Genomic DNA, 16,118 nt, shown 5'->3' on the forward strand with positions numbered 1-16,118 from the left:
TGTGTCCTACAGAGACTGACTTTCACCTGCACAGCCCAAACGTGGGGACTTACGACGGCATCACCCATATGTCAAAACTTACATTATCCTACAAAAGATGCAGCCGCTGCTCACCTTCTACGTTTAACCAAAAACCCACAGCAACTCTAGGGGGGTTGCCCCGTACAGCGGGGGGGGGGGGCAGAGAATCAGAGACGTTATTTTGAGACATTGAAGTGTCCTTTTTAACAAACAGCACTGTGTGCTTCTACTTTATGTCCTTTATAAAACATTTATGAATTGGACATTTAAATGGTCATGTTCTACATCAATCTCTACTTCAGAGAAGAAAAATTAGTTCATGTTTTCTGTCTTCAGTCCTTTGATTGGCACATTTTTAGTTATGACCTGTTAAATTATGTTTTGTCACCAGAAAATTGTAAATATTCATCTTTAAAACTACCTACAGATTTAGGAAAATTCTATTGACTAATAATATAACCCAACATTTGTAAAAAAAAAAAATAAACTTCATACATGGAGGCTCAAAATTAACCCCTAAATCCACATTGTGAAAACGTTAAGGCTGCCACAAATGATTATTAAAGAAAGGGCTAATCTGAAGTTATTTGCCCCATTAGCATGTTATAGCAGCAGCAGCAGCAGCAGCAGCAGCAGCAGCAGCAGCTGCAGCAGCAGCAGCAGCAGCAGCAGCAGCAGCAGCATGCTACCATCACTGCTCATGTAACATTTATGAACTAATAATACAACATCCAAAGCTTTGTGTTACAGCAGAAAAGACAGACACACAAATCATAACTAATGTTACAAGTTAAGGCAGAGCAAACGTTTAAGAAGAAAATCTTAAAAATGACGTCATTTGGAACATTTTGGCCTACTTCAGTTTTAGTCATCGACCCAAAAAAAGTTTTCATAGACAACGTTGTGGTTTCAGGGCCAGGTAGAATTAGAAAACGTGCATCTAGCCATGAGGACATACCCTTTTCTTTATCTCTTTTCTCCTCTCCTTCTTTTCTTTTCTTTCTAAATTGGGCACCACATGGCTTTGACTTTTTTTTCTCCAGATTTCAGATGTTTTTGGCATTTAGCATAAATGTCCTCAGGAAGGCATCAAGTCCGTCGACTAAACCAACTGTCACCTTAGTGACAACATTGTTTTGTGTTCCCATTTTTTATTTGGGCATTTCACACAAAATTAACCCCAAAAAACAATTATTTTTTTATACCTTTATTAAAACATAGGTTATAGAATGTCACCGTATGACGGACTTTTAAAAAAGTTTTATAAAGTAGATCCCCCCCCGCCCTTGTGCTCCCCCCCCGCCCAGTTGATTTGGAAGCGACCCACAGTTGAACTGATTCCCTGCCATCCGTCACACATTTCCAGCAGGAGCGCGTGCAGCTGCAGCCAAGGGCGCCAATTCTCCACATGGCGGTGCAGTCGCAGTTTTTATTTTTATTTTTTCATCAAGCACTGAGCCGCGGCCCGCAACCGTCGCCCCCAGATCCAGGCAGGTTTTGCGCATGGCCAATCGCGGTGGTGCTCCGTGCGCCCTTCACCCTGCGCCCTCACCCTTCTCCTTCTTCACACACATTTGCGTCTTCTTCTCAAAGACAGGAGAGCGCACAGCTGCGGGGCGGAGGCGCTGCCAGGTTTCAGGCTGTTACAAACTCTGTGATACAAGTAAACCAATAGTGGTGCATATATTTTTTTACAAGCGCTGAGCCGCCGGCGCCGCCCCCCAACATTTTTCCGCCCTGGGCAATTGCCCGTATTGCCCGTGCCTAAAACCGCTCCTGGTTGGGGGATCTTGGCTGAAGATGGGTGAGGTTGTGGGTTGAAGGTGAGAGCCGGTGTGTTCAAGCGCCTGAACATCTGGCATTCTTTCTGGCTGTGAAGGCTGATCCGTGCTGCTCTGCTTCCTGCAGGGAGACTTCCGGCACAAGTCCTCGTTTGTGATCTGAGCGGGACAGGCGGCGGGACGGGCGGCGGGACGGGCGGCGGGGCCGTCGCTGGGCGGAGGCTGCACCGGCGGAGCTGTCGGGCTGCGGAGCCGCTTCTTCTTGCTCTGACTGAATCCAACCACTCTGACTTGCCAAAGCTGTGGAAACCCGCAGACATTTGGTCTGGCTCACAGGGATAATTTAACAGTTTCATCTTCAACTGAGTTCATTTGCTAAATTATGATTGTTACCGAACGGTTTGGAAAACTAACAGGAGCAGAGCAGGAGGAAGGCCTCTGCTCCAGCGGGGGGAGGAGGAGGTGGAGGTCCAGTCCGTCATCACGACTTTCTATTGTAAAAAATTGTGCGTCTGCCATTTGTATAACATTTCTTTTCTACTGTTGAAATTTGTCAGACTATTTTTGATGGAATATATTTTAAACTTCCTATAGATAAATGTTTACTTTTTTAAGCGTCTGTAAAATACTAACGTTTTCTTTGTGGATAAAAGTATTTAACACTTGCTGTGAGAGAGAGCAGCTGCATAGCAGGATGTGCGTCTTCCATATGTTCTGCTGTCAGGGCTCCATGTTGATGTCTGTAGATAGTCGTAGAAATGCTGTGGGGGCGGGGCGCTCACATGCTGTCAACCAGCTGGGTTTCATTCATTAAGTGTCCTTTCAGGTCTTGTACAAAGTCTGCCAGTCACACAGTAGAAGTTCAGCCACCATGAGTGTCGGTTACCTTCCAGGTCTGATGGCTGATGATGGAGCAGCTCTGACACCTGAGCTCACAGCCCAGGAGTTCTAACCACCATCCATTTCTCATTCTGATAAAACACAAAGACACAACAGCTGCAAGCATCCCAAATCCTGGCCCATAAAGCAGGAGCTGTTCTGTAGGTCACACTCTGAACCTGGACCCACTACAGCTCTCCTGGATCCCACCGGATTTCTTTAGTCTTTGTTTGGCTTCACGCGGTACAGACAGTTCCTGCTGAAGGTCTGGAGCTGTCTCTGATGGTAAATAGTAGTCTGATGCCCCCCCCCTCAAGATGATGTAAAGTAGGGATAAGTGAAATGGAGGCGATATGAAACTCTTTCCATGTGAGACGAGGGAAGGTGCAGACACTCCAAACGATGAAGATGAGGGCAAAGCGGCCCCTCCCAGCTGCTCACCTGTGACCTTCAGCTGAAGCCTTCCAGTCATGGTAGAGAAGATGAGCCGACATCTGCCCTACAGCCAACAGCAGCCTGTGTCCTGCAGAGGGCGCAGCTGAGCATCAGGAATCTCCCCTCAGTTGTAAAAAGTTCATTCCTCTTAAGTGCCTTTCCTTCCAGCTACGCTCTGTCATGACCCCCCCCCCCCCCCCAGAGGACAGTTTTCCTTCAGGAGCATGGCGTTTGAGAGGAATGATGTCACTACAAATATCTGCTCTCCTGCTTTACATATCTTGTGTAAATAGATCTGCATAGGTTTGAGGAATAAATATTAGTGCCTACTTTCAGTGTGTTTGGTGAAGACGAGAAAATCCTAAAAAAGAAGGGGTGGAGGGCAGAGACAGGACCTCCTGTTTGCGTCAGGGGGGTCTTCATCAGGAGTCTGTCAGCAGAGCCCCCACCCTAAAGGGGGCTGCTGCATCTGAACCACATCTGCTTGTTTTTCTTCATTTTAGACATTAAATAAAACTCACTTCATACTTACTGACCCGGTCTGCGTGTTCTGTCGCGTGTGAGCCGTGCAGACCGCCGCTGCCTTCAGTCAGCACTGCTCTATGACCATGACTATGAACATCAGCAAGTGTGTGTGTGTGTATGCATGTGAAGAACATCAGCAAGTGTGTGTTCTCTCCAAAATTATAGTTCTTCTCAGCAGTAAATGACATTTTAAAATTGCCTAAAAATCGTCTTTGATAAACGAAGCCCAGGTCCTTTAAATACAATCAAAAGCATGTCAGTCACTAGATCTACAAGTTGTTTCACATAAAAGGTTGAGTCAGGTTTTAATGTTGTTTTTAGAAACACTTCAACCATTAGCTTCTACAAAGCAGATTTCTGTGAGACCTGTTCCTTCTCCTTTAAGAAGCTCTTCTATCCTTCACTTCTTACCTGTAGTCATGTCACCTGTTTGAATGGGTTCCTGGCAGAAAAGTCACCTGTCTACTCCCTTAAACCAGGCTGGTGAACCGTGGTCCTGAAGAGCCTCACCCCAGCCTGTTTTCCAGCTCTGCCTACCTAAACCAGGTGTGTTCGGTCAGTCAGGATGTGGAATTCAGCTAATCATCAGCAAGCTGGTCAGGGAGGACTGGAAAACAGGCATAGTTGAGGCTCTGGAGGAGCGGTTAGCCAGCCCTTCAAATGTCATACTGCTGTCTTGCAGAATTTGAGACTGACAAATCCTTGTCCTGCCGGCCAGCAGCTGGTAACCACGCCCTTTGTGCATCGGCTCCTTGATGGGGTGGTCCATGTGATTCTGGCTTTGGCTCCTCCGTGTGCCGGGTCGCTCCAGTCTACCGGTGACTGAAGTTAGGCCGGTCTTGGCTCAATACTCCGGTCAGGGACCTCGACCTCCTCCTCGGGGAGGGCGGCCTGCTCTTGTCTCTGCCCTGTGTGGAGCCTGCTTGTGGACTGTGTGGGGTTGTGTGTAAGCAACTTTGGGGTATCCCTAGGCCGCCTCTGGGGGTGAGGGACACTTAGGACTCGGCGGTGGCGGGCCTTTCAGCTGGAGCGGGTGGGGACCTCACCAGTGACTGCAGTGACTTCATAAATGACTTTGAAGACCAAACTCAAAAACAAGGATCTGGTTCCTTCATTCTTTAGAAAAGTTTTCAGAGAATAAATATTGACAACTGAGATAATAATAATTGAGATTTGATCAGACAGAGGATGAAAAGGTCAGAGTTCAGCGTCTGCTCAGTTCTGTAAGGTTTGAAGGAGCATTCAGGTTGTTGAAAAGCGTAAAAAAGCTCCAAACTTCTCGTGTATTTGAATCCAAACTTGACAGTTTCTTTACTCAGATGTCTTTAAAGGGAAAAACCCCAAAAGTAAAAGCAGGAATTTCTTGAATTCCATCAAAGTTTCTGCCATGAAGATGGCGTGAAGGAACCAGATCGCCAGAGCTAAAGCCAGAGGGAAATGTCTGCCGCCACAAAGCAGCTGTGAAGAGACGGGAGGACAGAATCAGAGCTGACACAGCCATGAAGATGTCCATTTACAAGATTTCACAGGGCTGTGTGACGACCTGCCACTTCAAACTCCCTGACTTCCCCCAGTACAACTGTGTCACACTGAGGAGATGGATCTCTCCAGAAAACTGAACTGCAGAGGAGGCTGGAACAAGGCGGACGAGAAGGAACAAAAAAAAAGCAACTGCAAACAAAAAGAAAATGAACTGCAAATAAAAATGAAATGCAAATAAAAAATAAACGCTGCAAATAATAACCGCCTTCACAGCATAAAGGGAAAAAATGCAATGCAAAAAGAAGAAATGAAATGCAAACATAGAAAAGCGATGCATCTACAAAAAAGTCTGCAAATAAAAGGAAAGCCTTAGCAGAGGTGACTTCACCAAAATTCACTCAGGTACTTTCTCAAAAGTCCCTCTGTTTAAATACATATTTAATAAAATGCACACTTTAGCAACCCAACCTTTTTATTAAACACCGTAATATTTGGCATAATCTAAAAAAATAAAAATAAAGAAAATTTGCATCAACATCATTATTTGTCTTGCTAAATTTAACATAAATACAACATATATGACAAATACAAATATTTGAAGAAAACCCTTCCCATAAAAAATATTAACAAATTAAAACTATACCTAGAACGCTTCAGTGGTTGACCATTGTGGCACACTGTTAACCCCAACTTATTTATATTTTTCTTATTTTCATAGCGACAATTAAAAACCAGAAGCTCAGGCAGCTAGCAGCTTGGGAGCTGATGGAGCTGATGGAGCTCCCTGCTTTATTAGGAAGTGGATAACCTCAGCTTTTAGTTCCAGAAATGGAGGTATGTTTCAGAGTGTGTCAAGGTTGCCATAGCAACTCATGCTCTGAACATAACCTGGTCTGGAGCAGGTTTAGTTGAAGGTTAGTTTGTTTTCAGAGAGGTGAAGCAGCATGGCGTGTCCATTTGAAGATGATTTAGTGGATGAAGAAGCTCAGATAATACTTTTTCCACCTTGAGAGGGTGATAAGACCACATATGGATGTTGGAAAAATAAACTTTTTTACTTTGATCTAACTTAATTATTTGCTTCAGTTAAGATAAATCATTTTTTAGTTCAGTCAGCTTAAAAATAACACGTAGTTTTCTGACAGTTATTTTACTTTCATTTAAAATTAATTCAATTAAGTAGGTGTAACTTTGGTGTTGCTGTTAGATTGGCACCGCAAGGAATTGTGGGATACCATTCCCTTTGTCTGTCTGGATGGATTTGGGTTTAAGTGTGGGTTTTTGACCAAATGTGTTTAGTTGTTTAGCTGTTTTACTGTGTTCTGCCGAGTTATTTGTCCTGTTATGTTTAATTCTTTCTGCACCATGAGTGAGAGGGAGGGAGAGGATGATGAGTTTATTACCACCACTAGTGCATCAGTGTGGGATAAGAACTGAAGTTACAGTCAGAGTCATGATGAATAATTCCATATTGTAAATCTACACTGTATCATTTATGTTAATTTTATAAAAATGAGAAAATCTGCAGCTTCTAACTTAGACATATGAGAGTTCAAGAAGTACAATAAATTAAGGTGGAAAAACATTTAATTGAATTGGAGTAATGTGACATTTAGTTAAATAAATATGTAAATTTGAGTTGTATTAACAATTATTGAGTTGGCTAGACATAAGAAATTAGGTTGAATAAATTTAACTCAATTACTTGTTACCAATAGAAGTAATTTATTTAAGTTTTATAATTTTTATATATATATACATCTTAATGTACCGGTAATTGGAAATAAGATCAGAAACTCGTGCGTTTACTATGTTCTTTTTCTCCAAGCAGAAACTCTTTCTTTTGCTGATGATGCAGCCGTGTTACTTTTTTGATGGCCGTATAATCTTCATACGCCGTCATTAAAATCTCAGACTCCGTCTCACTGAAGTATAGCGCTCTCTTTTTTTCTCCACGCGTTTCCATGGTGACTCCGTAAATCGACAATCTATTGAGAATGTCTTTATGTACTTGCTGTGCACGTGCATTAACCCAGGGTTAACAAGTTGAGTGTAATTACGCTAACTCATTTCCGGTCTTTTGTAACCGACATACCCAGAGTAAGCAAGTTCAGGCGGATTTCAGCCAGAGTTCAGGCTTAAAGTCAGGGGAGTTTAAACATGCTTCCTGGAATACCCCCCTGGTTTTCACCACCGGAGACCGACCCCCTCAGCTTGCCCGAACACCTCAGCCCGTGCACATAGAGGGAGAAAGTGTGGAGATGGTAGAGACTTACAAGTACCTGGGGGTTGTGTTGGACCACAAGCTGGACTGGACTACCAACACGGACCAGCTTTACAAGAAGACCCAGTCCAGGCTGTACTTTCTCCAGAGGCTGCGCTCCTTTAACATCTGCACAAAACTGCTGCACATGTTTTATCAGTGGGTGGTGGAGAGTGCTCTCCTCTATGCTGCTGTGTGCTGGTGCAATACCAACAAAAAGAACATCTCCAGGCTCAACAGGATCATCAAGAGGGCGAGCTCTGTGGTGGGACTGAAGCTGGATCTTGAGGAGGAGGTGGGAGAGCAGAAAACTCTGACCGGGTTCAGGGCCATCATGAGGAATCCCTCACATCCCCTCCATGAGGCCTTCACCAGCAGGAGGAGGACATTCAGCAACAGACTGCTGTCCCAGTGCTGCTCCACAGAAAGACTGAAGAAATCGTTTGTTCCTCGTGCCATCAGGCAGTACTATTCTCTGGCAGGGCATCTTAGAAGTAATTTCTTGTCATTCTTGTTTTTATTTATTTATTTTTATTTCATTTTCTTACCCACTGATTTTAAATTATTAATCTTTTTATCTATTAATCTTTTTAGTCTATTGCTATTTTTACTATTTATATTGTTTTTAATATGTGTATGTGTTTTATGAGTGTGAGCAGATGGCCATTTTAAAATTTCCTCGTATACTTATATAGCACTGTCTTCCCTTTTTCAAAGGCCCAAAGCGCGTTACAGTCACAGTCCCATTCACCCATGCACACACACACATTCACACACTGATGGCGGCTCCGCTGCCAAACACTGGCGCCAACTTTCCACCGGAGGCAAGGTGGGGTTCAGTGTCTTGCCCAAGGACACCTGGACACATGGGCGTGCAAGGCGGGAATCGAACCTGCAATCTTATGATCATGGGTCGACCGCCCTACCGCTGCACCACGACCTATTCTATTCTATTCTGTTCTATTCTATTCTATTCCATACTGAACTGTTGACCGTGGTTTTAACCAGCAGGACTTTACTGCCATCCAGTGGCAGCAACCCGCCACAGCAGGACAATCCTTATGACTCAGCATTTAGCTGTAATATTACATCCTTACCCCTTGTGCTATCTTAGATGACCCCCCCCCCTTCCATTGAGGTGTTCTCCCTACCATGACAAAGGTGGATAAAGGTGGAAAGATTTCATGTAATCCATGGACACCAGTGAAGATCACAAATCATTGAAGAAAAAAGGTTCAGAGCACTGTCTAGTGGGTCTAGATGACCCAACTCCCAATGGTAAAGTGCCTAAGATAGCACAAGGGTTAAAGGTCTTTGGTGAGGACAGACAGTAAACAGGTGACCAGATGGTTTGATGCCGGTCACCCATAAAAGCAGTCAGGCTTAAAGAGTTGCTGTCAAGTCAGGACAGTTAGTTGACTAGTTCAGCTAAACAAGTTCTTGAGAGAGACGTTAGAAGTCCAAATGTGCTAATGTTCATTAGTGGAATCGGTTTTGTGTAGTGAGACAACAAAGGTTAAGAAAAAACTCATCAGCTGGCAGCCATACAGGATAACAACAGGAAGGAGACCATAACTTCAGCTACGACTTCAACCCTTTACACTGCAATGGAAAATGTTTTTTCTGAACTTTTAGTCATCGGTTGACTTTAAATCCATGAAAGTTCGTGTTTTTGTTCCAAACATAAAAGTAGCATGTTTTACATCAAATTCCATAGGTTTGACGTCATCAGCTATAAAAACAGAACTGATTGAAAGAATTCATTACTTGTATGAGAACTACTGGATTTTTTTTGTGTGACCGAAAATATATAAACGAGAGGAAAGGCTGAGAGCAAAGATGATGGTTTGATCACATGTAGGTCAATGCAGCTGAAGTTGTTCATGGCGACCACCATGTGAGATAAAACATGAGTATTTTCAGCATCAAGGTACATTTGGACACATTCCTACGGGGGAAATTTCAAAAGAACATGTTAAAAGACAACAGCAGTTTAATTTGTTTTCTATGCTTTCTATTTTCATCAATTCCTGAAGCTGTTACTGCACACAAAGAGGAAGACCGCAGCACAAAGGATGTCAAAGAGGATCACCAAGACCCTAACAGACCTCCATCCAGACCTAAGTGACCACACGGATCCAGGTCCTCTAGATGAAGGACAGTTTGGCTGTGACTCCATTCTAAACCCCTTTGTGGTCACGGGGCTGCTGGAGCCTATCCCGGCCACTCGATAGGCTGAGGACATCCTGGACAGGTCGGCAGTCTGTGACAGGGCCACAATCACACACTCGTGCACACACAAATCACACAATCACACCTAGGGACAAGTCAGAGTGAAGCATGTCTGTAGACTGAACAGACACAACCAAGAAGACTTGTTTCTGTTTGAGCTTTTCATGAGTCAAAGTTTCTTTGATGGAGTAAATATTTCTGGATGTTTAGCACAGACTGTGACATAACATGACCTTCAGTCAAAGGACATGTCAGATCTCCCTGAAGGACAGAAGATAGCAGTCCTGATGCTGAGTTTGATCCTCATACGTGTTTTGGGATCAGCTGCATCCTTTACATCCACCTGGAGACTGCTGCTGTTGCAGATGTTAGCGCTCTGGCCTTCTGTTTATTCCTCATATTATCCAATTGTTCCAATAAAACCACTTTATGTTAGTTGGATAAAACAGTTCAAATGAGCGACCAACAGATTACATTGAAAGGTTTCATCGTAATCCCCCGGATTGAGCAAGACGAAGGTGACAATGAAGAAACTCTGAGCGGAGGAAGAAACCTGCAGCACAAGCAGACGTCTGCTGAGAGACAAAAACGATACTGGAACCTGCCATGAGGCAAAAGAGAAGGTTAGAAACTGCAGGGATGGAGAACAGAAAGCAAACAGTTAACGACATTTCTGATGGAATATCATCTGCCACCAGAGAAGAAGAGGCATCTGGAAGCATCTGCTAAAAGTCACTGCAGCAGTGAGAGCAGGAACTCAGCCTCAGCACCAACAATAAAACTATTATTTCTATTTGTACTTTAAAAGAAGAAAAATGAGAGTAATGAAGGTAACAGTGGTCACACACTCAGCTACAGAAATATAGACACTTTACAAAAACAAAGATCATGGAAATGTGTATTCATTTGCTTAATTCCCTTTAAAATGTAACGTTCATAGAAGATAGATTCACTGTTTGATTGATTTCCAGTATTTCTTTGTTTATTTTGACATACATTGGGATTCCAGCCCATAAAAAGAGGATTTCAGAAAATCAGAACAGTGAAGAAATCACAATTTACTTCTCAGTTTCTGCAGAAAGATAAAGACAGAGATTATGATCACATCAAATAGATCAGACTGAAGTCATTTCAAAACAATATGTCCATCTTCCGTCCTTCAACGGTCTGCACAAGGGCCAGGTTCTGCTGGAAGATGAAATCTGCATCTGCATCCAGATCCTCAGCAGACGGAATCCTGGAGTCTTCTAGAACATTCTGTTGGACTGTTGCAGTGATTCTGGATTGAAGAAAGCAGAGTTTCCCAACACCAGAGCTGGACAGTGCAGCCTAAATCCTGACTGTGGAGATTTCACTCTGGACCTCCAGCAGCTCGCCAGACTTCCTCCACAGCCTCGGACCTTGATTCCCAAATGAAAGGCAGAGTTTCATCAGAAAACAGGACCTTGGACCACTGGCCAACAGTCCAGTTCTTCTTCTTGGCCCAGTTGAGGCGTTTCCTCCGTTGGTCCAGGCTCAGAGGTGTCTTGTCTCCTGAATGCGTCTGAATGTGGTGTTTTGTGAAGCTGCTCCTCCACCTCGTTCCGCTCGTTCTGGATTGTCTGCAGCTTCTTGAATCTTTTTCTTTGGATAATCTACTGAAGTTCGTCTCTTTTGCCGGAGCGTCTTCTCCTGCTACATTTAGTCCTTTGTGGTGATCTGCATGGACACAGCGTTCTGTGAACAACCAGCCTCCTTAGCTAGGAGCTTTAGTGGCTTATCCAGACTATGGAGGGATCAATGACGGTCTTCTGGATAGTTATCAAGTCTGAAGTCTTCCCCGTGTTGAACAGAACCGAGACGATTAAACCAAACTGAATCTGGGGAACCTGTGCAGGTGCTTTGAGTTTAGTAGATGATTAGTTGGGGAACATTCGTTCCTTCTTATTTTTTTTTTATTTTGTTTGTAAAAGAGACGGACGGATCTGCAGATGTCATGAAGCATCAAGGATCAAACCACAAACCTTTGAGGGTGAAGTCTGGTGGAATTAGGGGCGGAGCTTAACTGGGGACGACTTCCCTTTCAACTGGAGTTCAGACTTGTTCATGTATGCCATCATTTTGCCTTTAAGTTGATCCTTACAGGAAGTTCTGAAAGTGTTTGGATCTCGACAGCAAATGCTAAAGGACTCAATTCAAATGGATGTGGCCACCAGGGGGCAGACTTTGATCAAGACTCTACCACAAGAGACCGTAAATACAAGTTGATATTGCTTTTGTTTCTATAAATGTAAGTTCTAGAAATGCTCCTGTCCCTCCCACAGGATGCATGAAAGGATAAATGGAAGGTGTGCCCATGTAGACGAAGATCGCAGCTCTGCTTTCTCCTGCAGGATCCTGGTCAAGCTTTATGTGATGAAGCACCGCATCCTCAGGGTGGAGAAATATCAGCATCTTCTCTCAAATAAACATAGATGAATAAAAATGCCAAAGACAGAAAGACCACATAAAGAATAACTGTCATTTACAGAAAATGGGTTTGTGAAATCCACAGCAACAAATGTGAAGGTTGACCATTTCTAGAGGAAAGGTCTGTCTGCAGACACTCCTGTGATTGTGACGACCTGAAACTGCCTCCTGTGTGTGTTTTTTAGAAATGTGTGTGTCAGTTTAACATGAAAATGTTCAAAATTGGGCCAGGCTTAATAACCCAACAGCAGATTTGAGTTTTTCCTGACACAGACTGTGGTCCCTGACCATGAACATGTTTCCATCCATGTGACTCAGAAAGATAAATGTTGACATTCTTTCCTTCTAGTTGATCTGATTTTTCACCTGAATCAACTTTCCTTCAACTTGTTCTTTGGTTCATTTTTAAGCACAATAATTTCATTTACATAAATGTTTGAATGCAAATGTCAAATGTTTGTTTTCTTATAGCCACCATTAAAGAGCATCTTAATTCTGCTGAGAAAGAAGGTAGTTCTTTAATCTCATTTAGCCTGAATGTCAGTGAAGTGGGAAATATTACTAAATAATTTACTTAGTAAAGCACATTTTGGTTGTTTCTCCATAAAAAATATTTGTGACTTTTCCCCATATTTATTATTCTTTGCACCAGATTCTTGCTGTTTGCACAACTTTTTTGATGTCTTGATTTGTTGGCAGAAATGAAGAAACATCAACCTGGATCTGCTGATCTCCAGAAACTCCATGGGACTCCATTAGTTAATTATTCACAGCAGACGTTCATCGGGAGATGTGAGATGGAGAGGTAGTAACTCCAAAGACGTGTCACTTCTGTTTACCCGAGTGGACTTGTGATGAAGAGCAGCTCCTTATGGCTAAATTTGCTGAGCCATTAATCCTCTTTTAATTTAAAGAGTTTTTTCAAAAGAAACATCATTTTATTCTATTTTTCAGAAATGATAAAGCTGCGATGACTCTATTAGCCCTGTGACTCCAACATGGGTCATGAACGGATGGATGGATGGATGGATGGATGGATGAGTGAGTAGTCAAAAATCCTGCAGTTGTGTTCAAAGTGAGTCTTTTTTCCCAGTATTCTGTTATCTTCTCTGAACAGCATCAGGATGAATCCACCTCTGCTGAGATTAAACCAGAATCCGCTGCTTTCAAATGAATCCGTTTTTTCGGTTGTCGGTCACCTGTGATGGTACTCAGTGTTCTCATAACTAAGAGGAAGATCTTGATGAAGCTGAAGTGACACTGAATCTGATTGGACTGTTTGGAGTGAAATGAGCTCATTTGAAAATATCCCCCTCCGTGTCTGTCGCTGCTGTCTTTACAGGTTATTCACAGTCACCGAAAGGAGATTTCATTCAAGTAAAGACGTCCTGTTCTAAAGTTCCACCAAACATTTGCTGTTAATGCGTCACAATCTGCCTGAATGCTCATTTCCGAGGTTCCGTGAAGGCAGCGCCGCTCCTCTCTCTACAGTCCGCGTTCACTCAGAGCGAGCCGCGCCACCGCTAACTCACGCGCGGATTACCGCCAAGTTCGGTTCCGCTCACTCTCCCCGGACCGCAGGGCCACCGAACTAAGCCCGTCCAAGGTTCGGACGGGAAAATAACGAACATTTGTGGCGACCGGTCAGTGGAAGAGTGGCGTTCTGACGGGAGCGCGTGCCGTGTCCCGCGGGAGCTCTCTTTTTGGACGGGAGGGTGTCTACGGAACCCGAGCGGCACCGCTGGTTCGGTTCCATTGGGCCTGGATAGGAACCGCAGAGATCCGCGGGTTCCGGCGCGTGCGCTCCCCGGATGCGAGCTGCGATGAGGAGCGGAACCGACAGCGGAGAGGAACCACGACGAGGCGGGAAGAGCTAAGCTCCGGTCCGGTCAACGGAACCACCACGCAGGTACGCATCCACGCAGAACCGAAGCTGCCCCCTGCACCTGCCTCCACCTCCGGCTGTGGGTGGAGGCGGAGGCTCCTGTGGCTCAGACTCCTGACTGAGGAAGACTTCCCAACTTTCTCTGAGGAAGAGCAGCTCTAGCCAACAGACAACTTGATGTTCATTTCATATTTTTGATGAAGATGACTAGAATCACGTGACTCCCGCATCGGGGCCTCTCTGCTTCCCTTTGGTCCCTTTGCGGGGTTCGGGTCTGAGGGGCCCTTTTCAGTTTAAAGAAGAAAAATGCTACAAATATTTATCCGACCACAAAATGACGGCTTTGGCTCCTACCGGGGGACCCCCCCCCCACACACACACACACCAAACCCCCCCACACACCACACACACACAAACACCCAAACACCCCCCCCACACACAAACACACCACACACACAGACCCCCACACACACACACACCGGGGCTGCTAACAGTGAAGAGTTTTTGTCGCCTCTCTTCATCTTGACCGTGTTGTTTTTGCTCAAAGTTGAAACATTTCTATGATTTCACCTCATCCTGTGGGAACCAAACATTTTCTCTCATGCCTAATATCCGGCTTGCAAACAGAAACTGTGTGTGTGTGTGCGTGTGTGTGGGTGCGCGTGTGTGTGTGTGTGTGTGTCTGCTTTTACATTCCGGCACCTTTTGTCTTTCAAACACCAAACTTTATTGTCCCACCTGTGGCTTAGGAACTCCAAAGGTAAACTGGCTTTAGCAGCATGTTTTTCTCATCTCACATGATCAAGATGGTCAGAAGAGCTTCTGCTACTGATTTAGGAGGAAAGAGGAGTTTCTGATGATGATGCTAAGGAAGAGGTCTCAGAATCTGAAGATCACATTTCTGAAACAGTCTGACAGTCTCTCTGAAGAAAAGGATGAGGTTAAGCACCAGTTCCTACCAAAACGAAGACCAGCAGCCCGTGAGCAGCCAGTTCCAGGACCAGCCCATCAACAACCGTATCCGGGACCAGAACAAGTCCACTTCATGTCACGTGAAGCAATATGGCTGTGAAGAAAAGGTGAACTTGAATGGTCTTCTTGTCACAGAAGAGCCACCCTGCAGAGCTGCTGATGTCACAGGATGCAGCCAGGACCAGTTACCGTCTTTAGTAAATTCCCCATCAGTAAAAGGTTTGCAGCTCTTTGGAGTCAGTGTTTCTACCTCGTAGTTCACGTTTGTGACGTTTCCCTTTGACTCACAGCTTCTTGTGAAAAACGCTGCTATGCTGTTAAAGTTGCTTTATTTTTTCGCACCGTTCTGTCTCAGTTAGTTTGTCAAAGTCGGCATTTCTCGTCTGGTGATGCTTCTTGACATTTAACTCCCTAAAAACCATCCTGGGGATGGATGTTGACTATTCAAACACAGTTGTTTAGTGTTTCAATACAAGAAATGTCCAATTTCCACCAGCAGCCCTCATTTTCAGCCAATCGCAATCAAGAAATTCTACACACAGTTCTTGGACAGTGCTGAGGTCACAGACTATTGATTTATGAGCTCGCTGGCTGCATTTGGCCAGCGGGCCGGACTTTGGACATGCCTGTTCCAGGTTATAGCCAGAAGCCAGAAAAAGAAACGCTGAAAGTGTGTGGACCCAAATCAGACGGAAAAACACACACACAAGCGTCAGAAACACACACTCAGTGTGAAACTGGCCCTCATGTGTCATAAACAGGCCGAGTCATCGAGGAAGAAGACTTCAGACTGATTCTGTTTTTCTGTTCAACTTGTGGAAACTGGGTGGAAAAGGTCGTCTTATGATGTTTACATGACTACAAATCAATGGTTTATGGTGTTTCTAACATGTTCTTCTCATGATGGAGGACACATCAAAAGTAAATGAAGCCAAAATTTCTAAATGTTTTTTATTCAAATTGTTGTGAATCAGGAGCAGATCGGGAAAAAAACAGTTGTGATGTAGAAACTGAAATGGACGGCCAAATGCTTCCTGCTCCGCCCCTTTCTGATCATCCACTGTCAGACACATAGATCCATGTACGTCTCTGTTTTCCTGGTCTGAGCTGGAATCTGGATCAGAACTGGACGGATGGATAACTGCTCACCGTTTTTGATGCACCGCTAATGTTAGCTAGGGGCTGGCTAAGCTAG

General features: G+C 44.2%; 2 protein-coding genes across 6 annotated transcripts in view; both read left to right on the forward strand.

The window, feature by feature from the left end:
• Positions 1-3,647, forward strand: part of jam3b (junctional adhesion molecule 3b) — a 53,632-nt gene extending 49,985 nt beyond the window's left edge. Inside the window, exon 9 of the mRNA XM_023962365.2 lies at positions 1,930-3,647. Coding sequence (XP_023818133.1) covers positions 1,930-1,965 — 36 coding nt within the window. The 3' untranslated portion in view covers positions 1,966-3,647. The remainder of the gene's footprint in view (positions 1-1,929) is intronic.
• Positions 3,648-13,532: 9,885 nt separating this feature from the next.
• arhgap32b (Rho GTPase activating protein 32b) overlaps positions 13,533-16,118 on the forward strand; it is a 73,375-nt gene continuing 70,789 nt past the window's right edge. For 3 of the 5 annotated variants that reach the window (XM_023962139.2, XM_023962141.2, XM_023962142.2), the window contains exon 1: positions 13,533-13,975. The gene's annotated coding sequence lies outside the window, so the exon portion shown is untranslated. The remainder of the gene's footprint in view (positions 13,976-16,118) is intronic. The other 2 variants (XM_023962140.2, XM_023962143.2) reach the window with 2 other exon arrangements.

Source organism: Oryzias latipes, chromosome 14 (assembly GCF_053564925.1).
Source record: "Oryzias latipes strain Hd-rR chromosome 14, Olatipes_Hd-rR_3.1".
Taxonomy (NCBI): Eukaryota; Metazoa; Chordata; class Actinopteri; order Beloniformes; family Adrianichthyidae; genus Oryzias; species Oryzias latipes.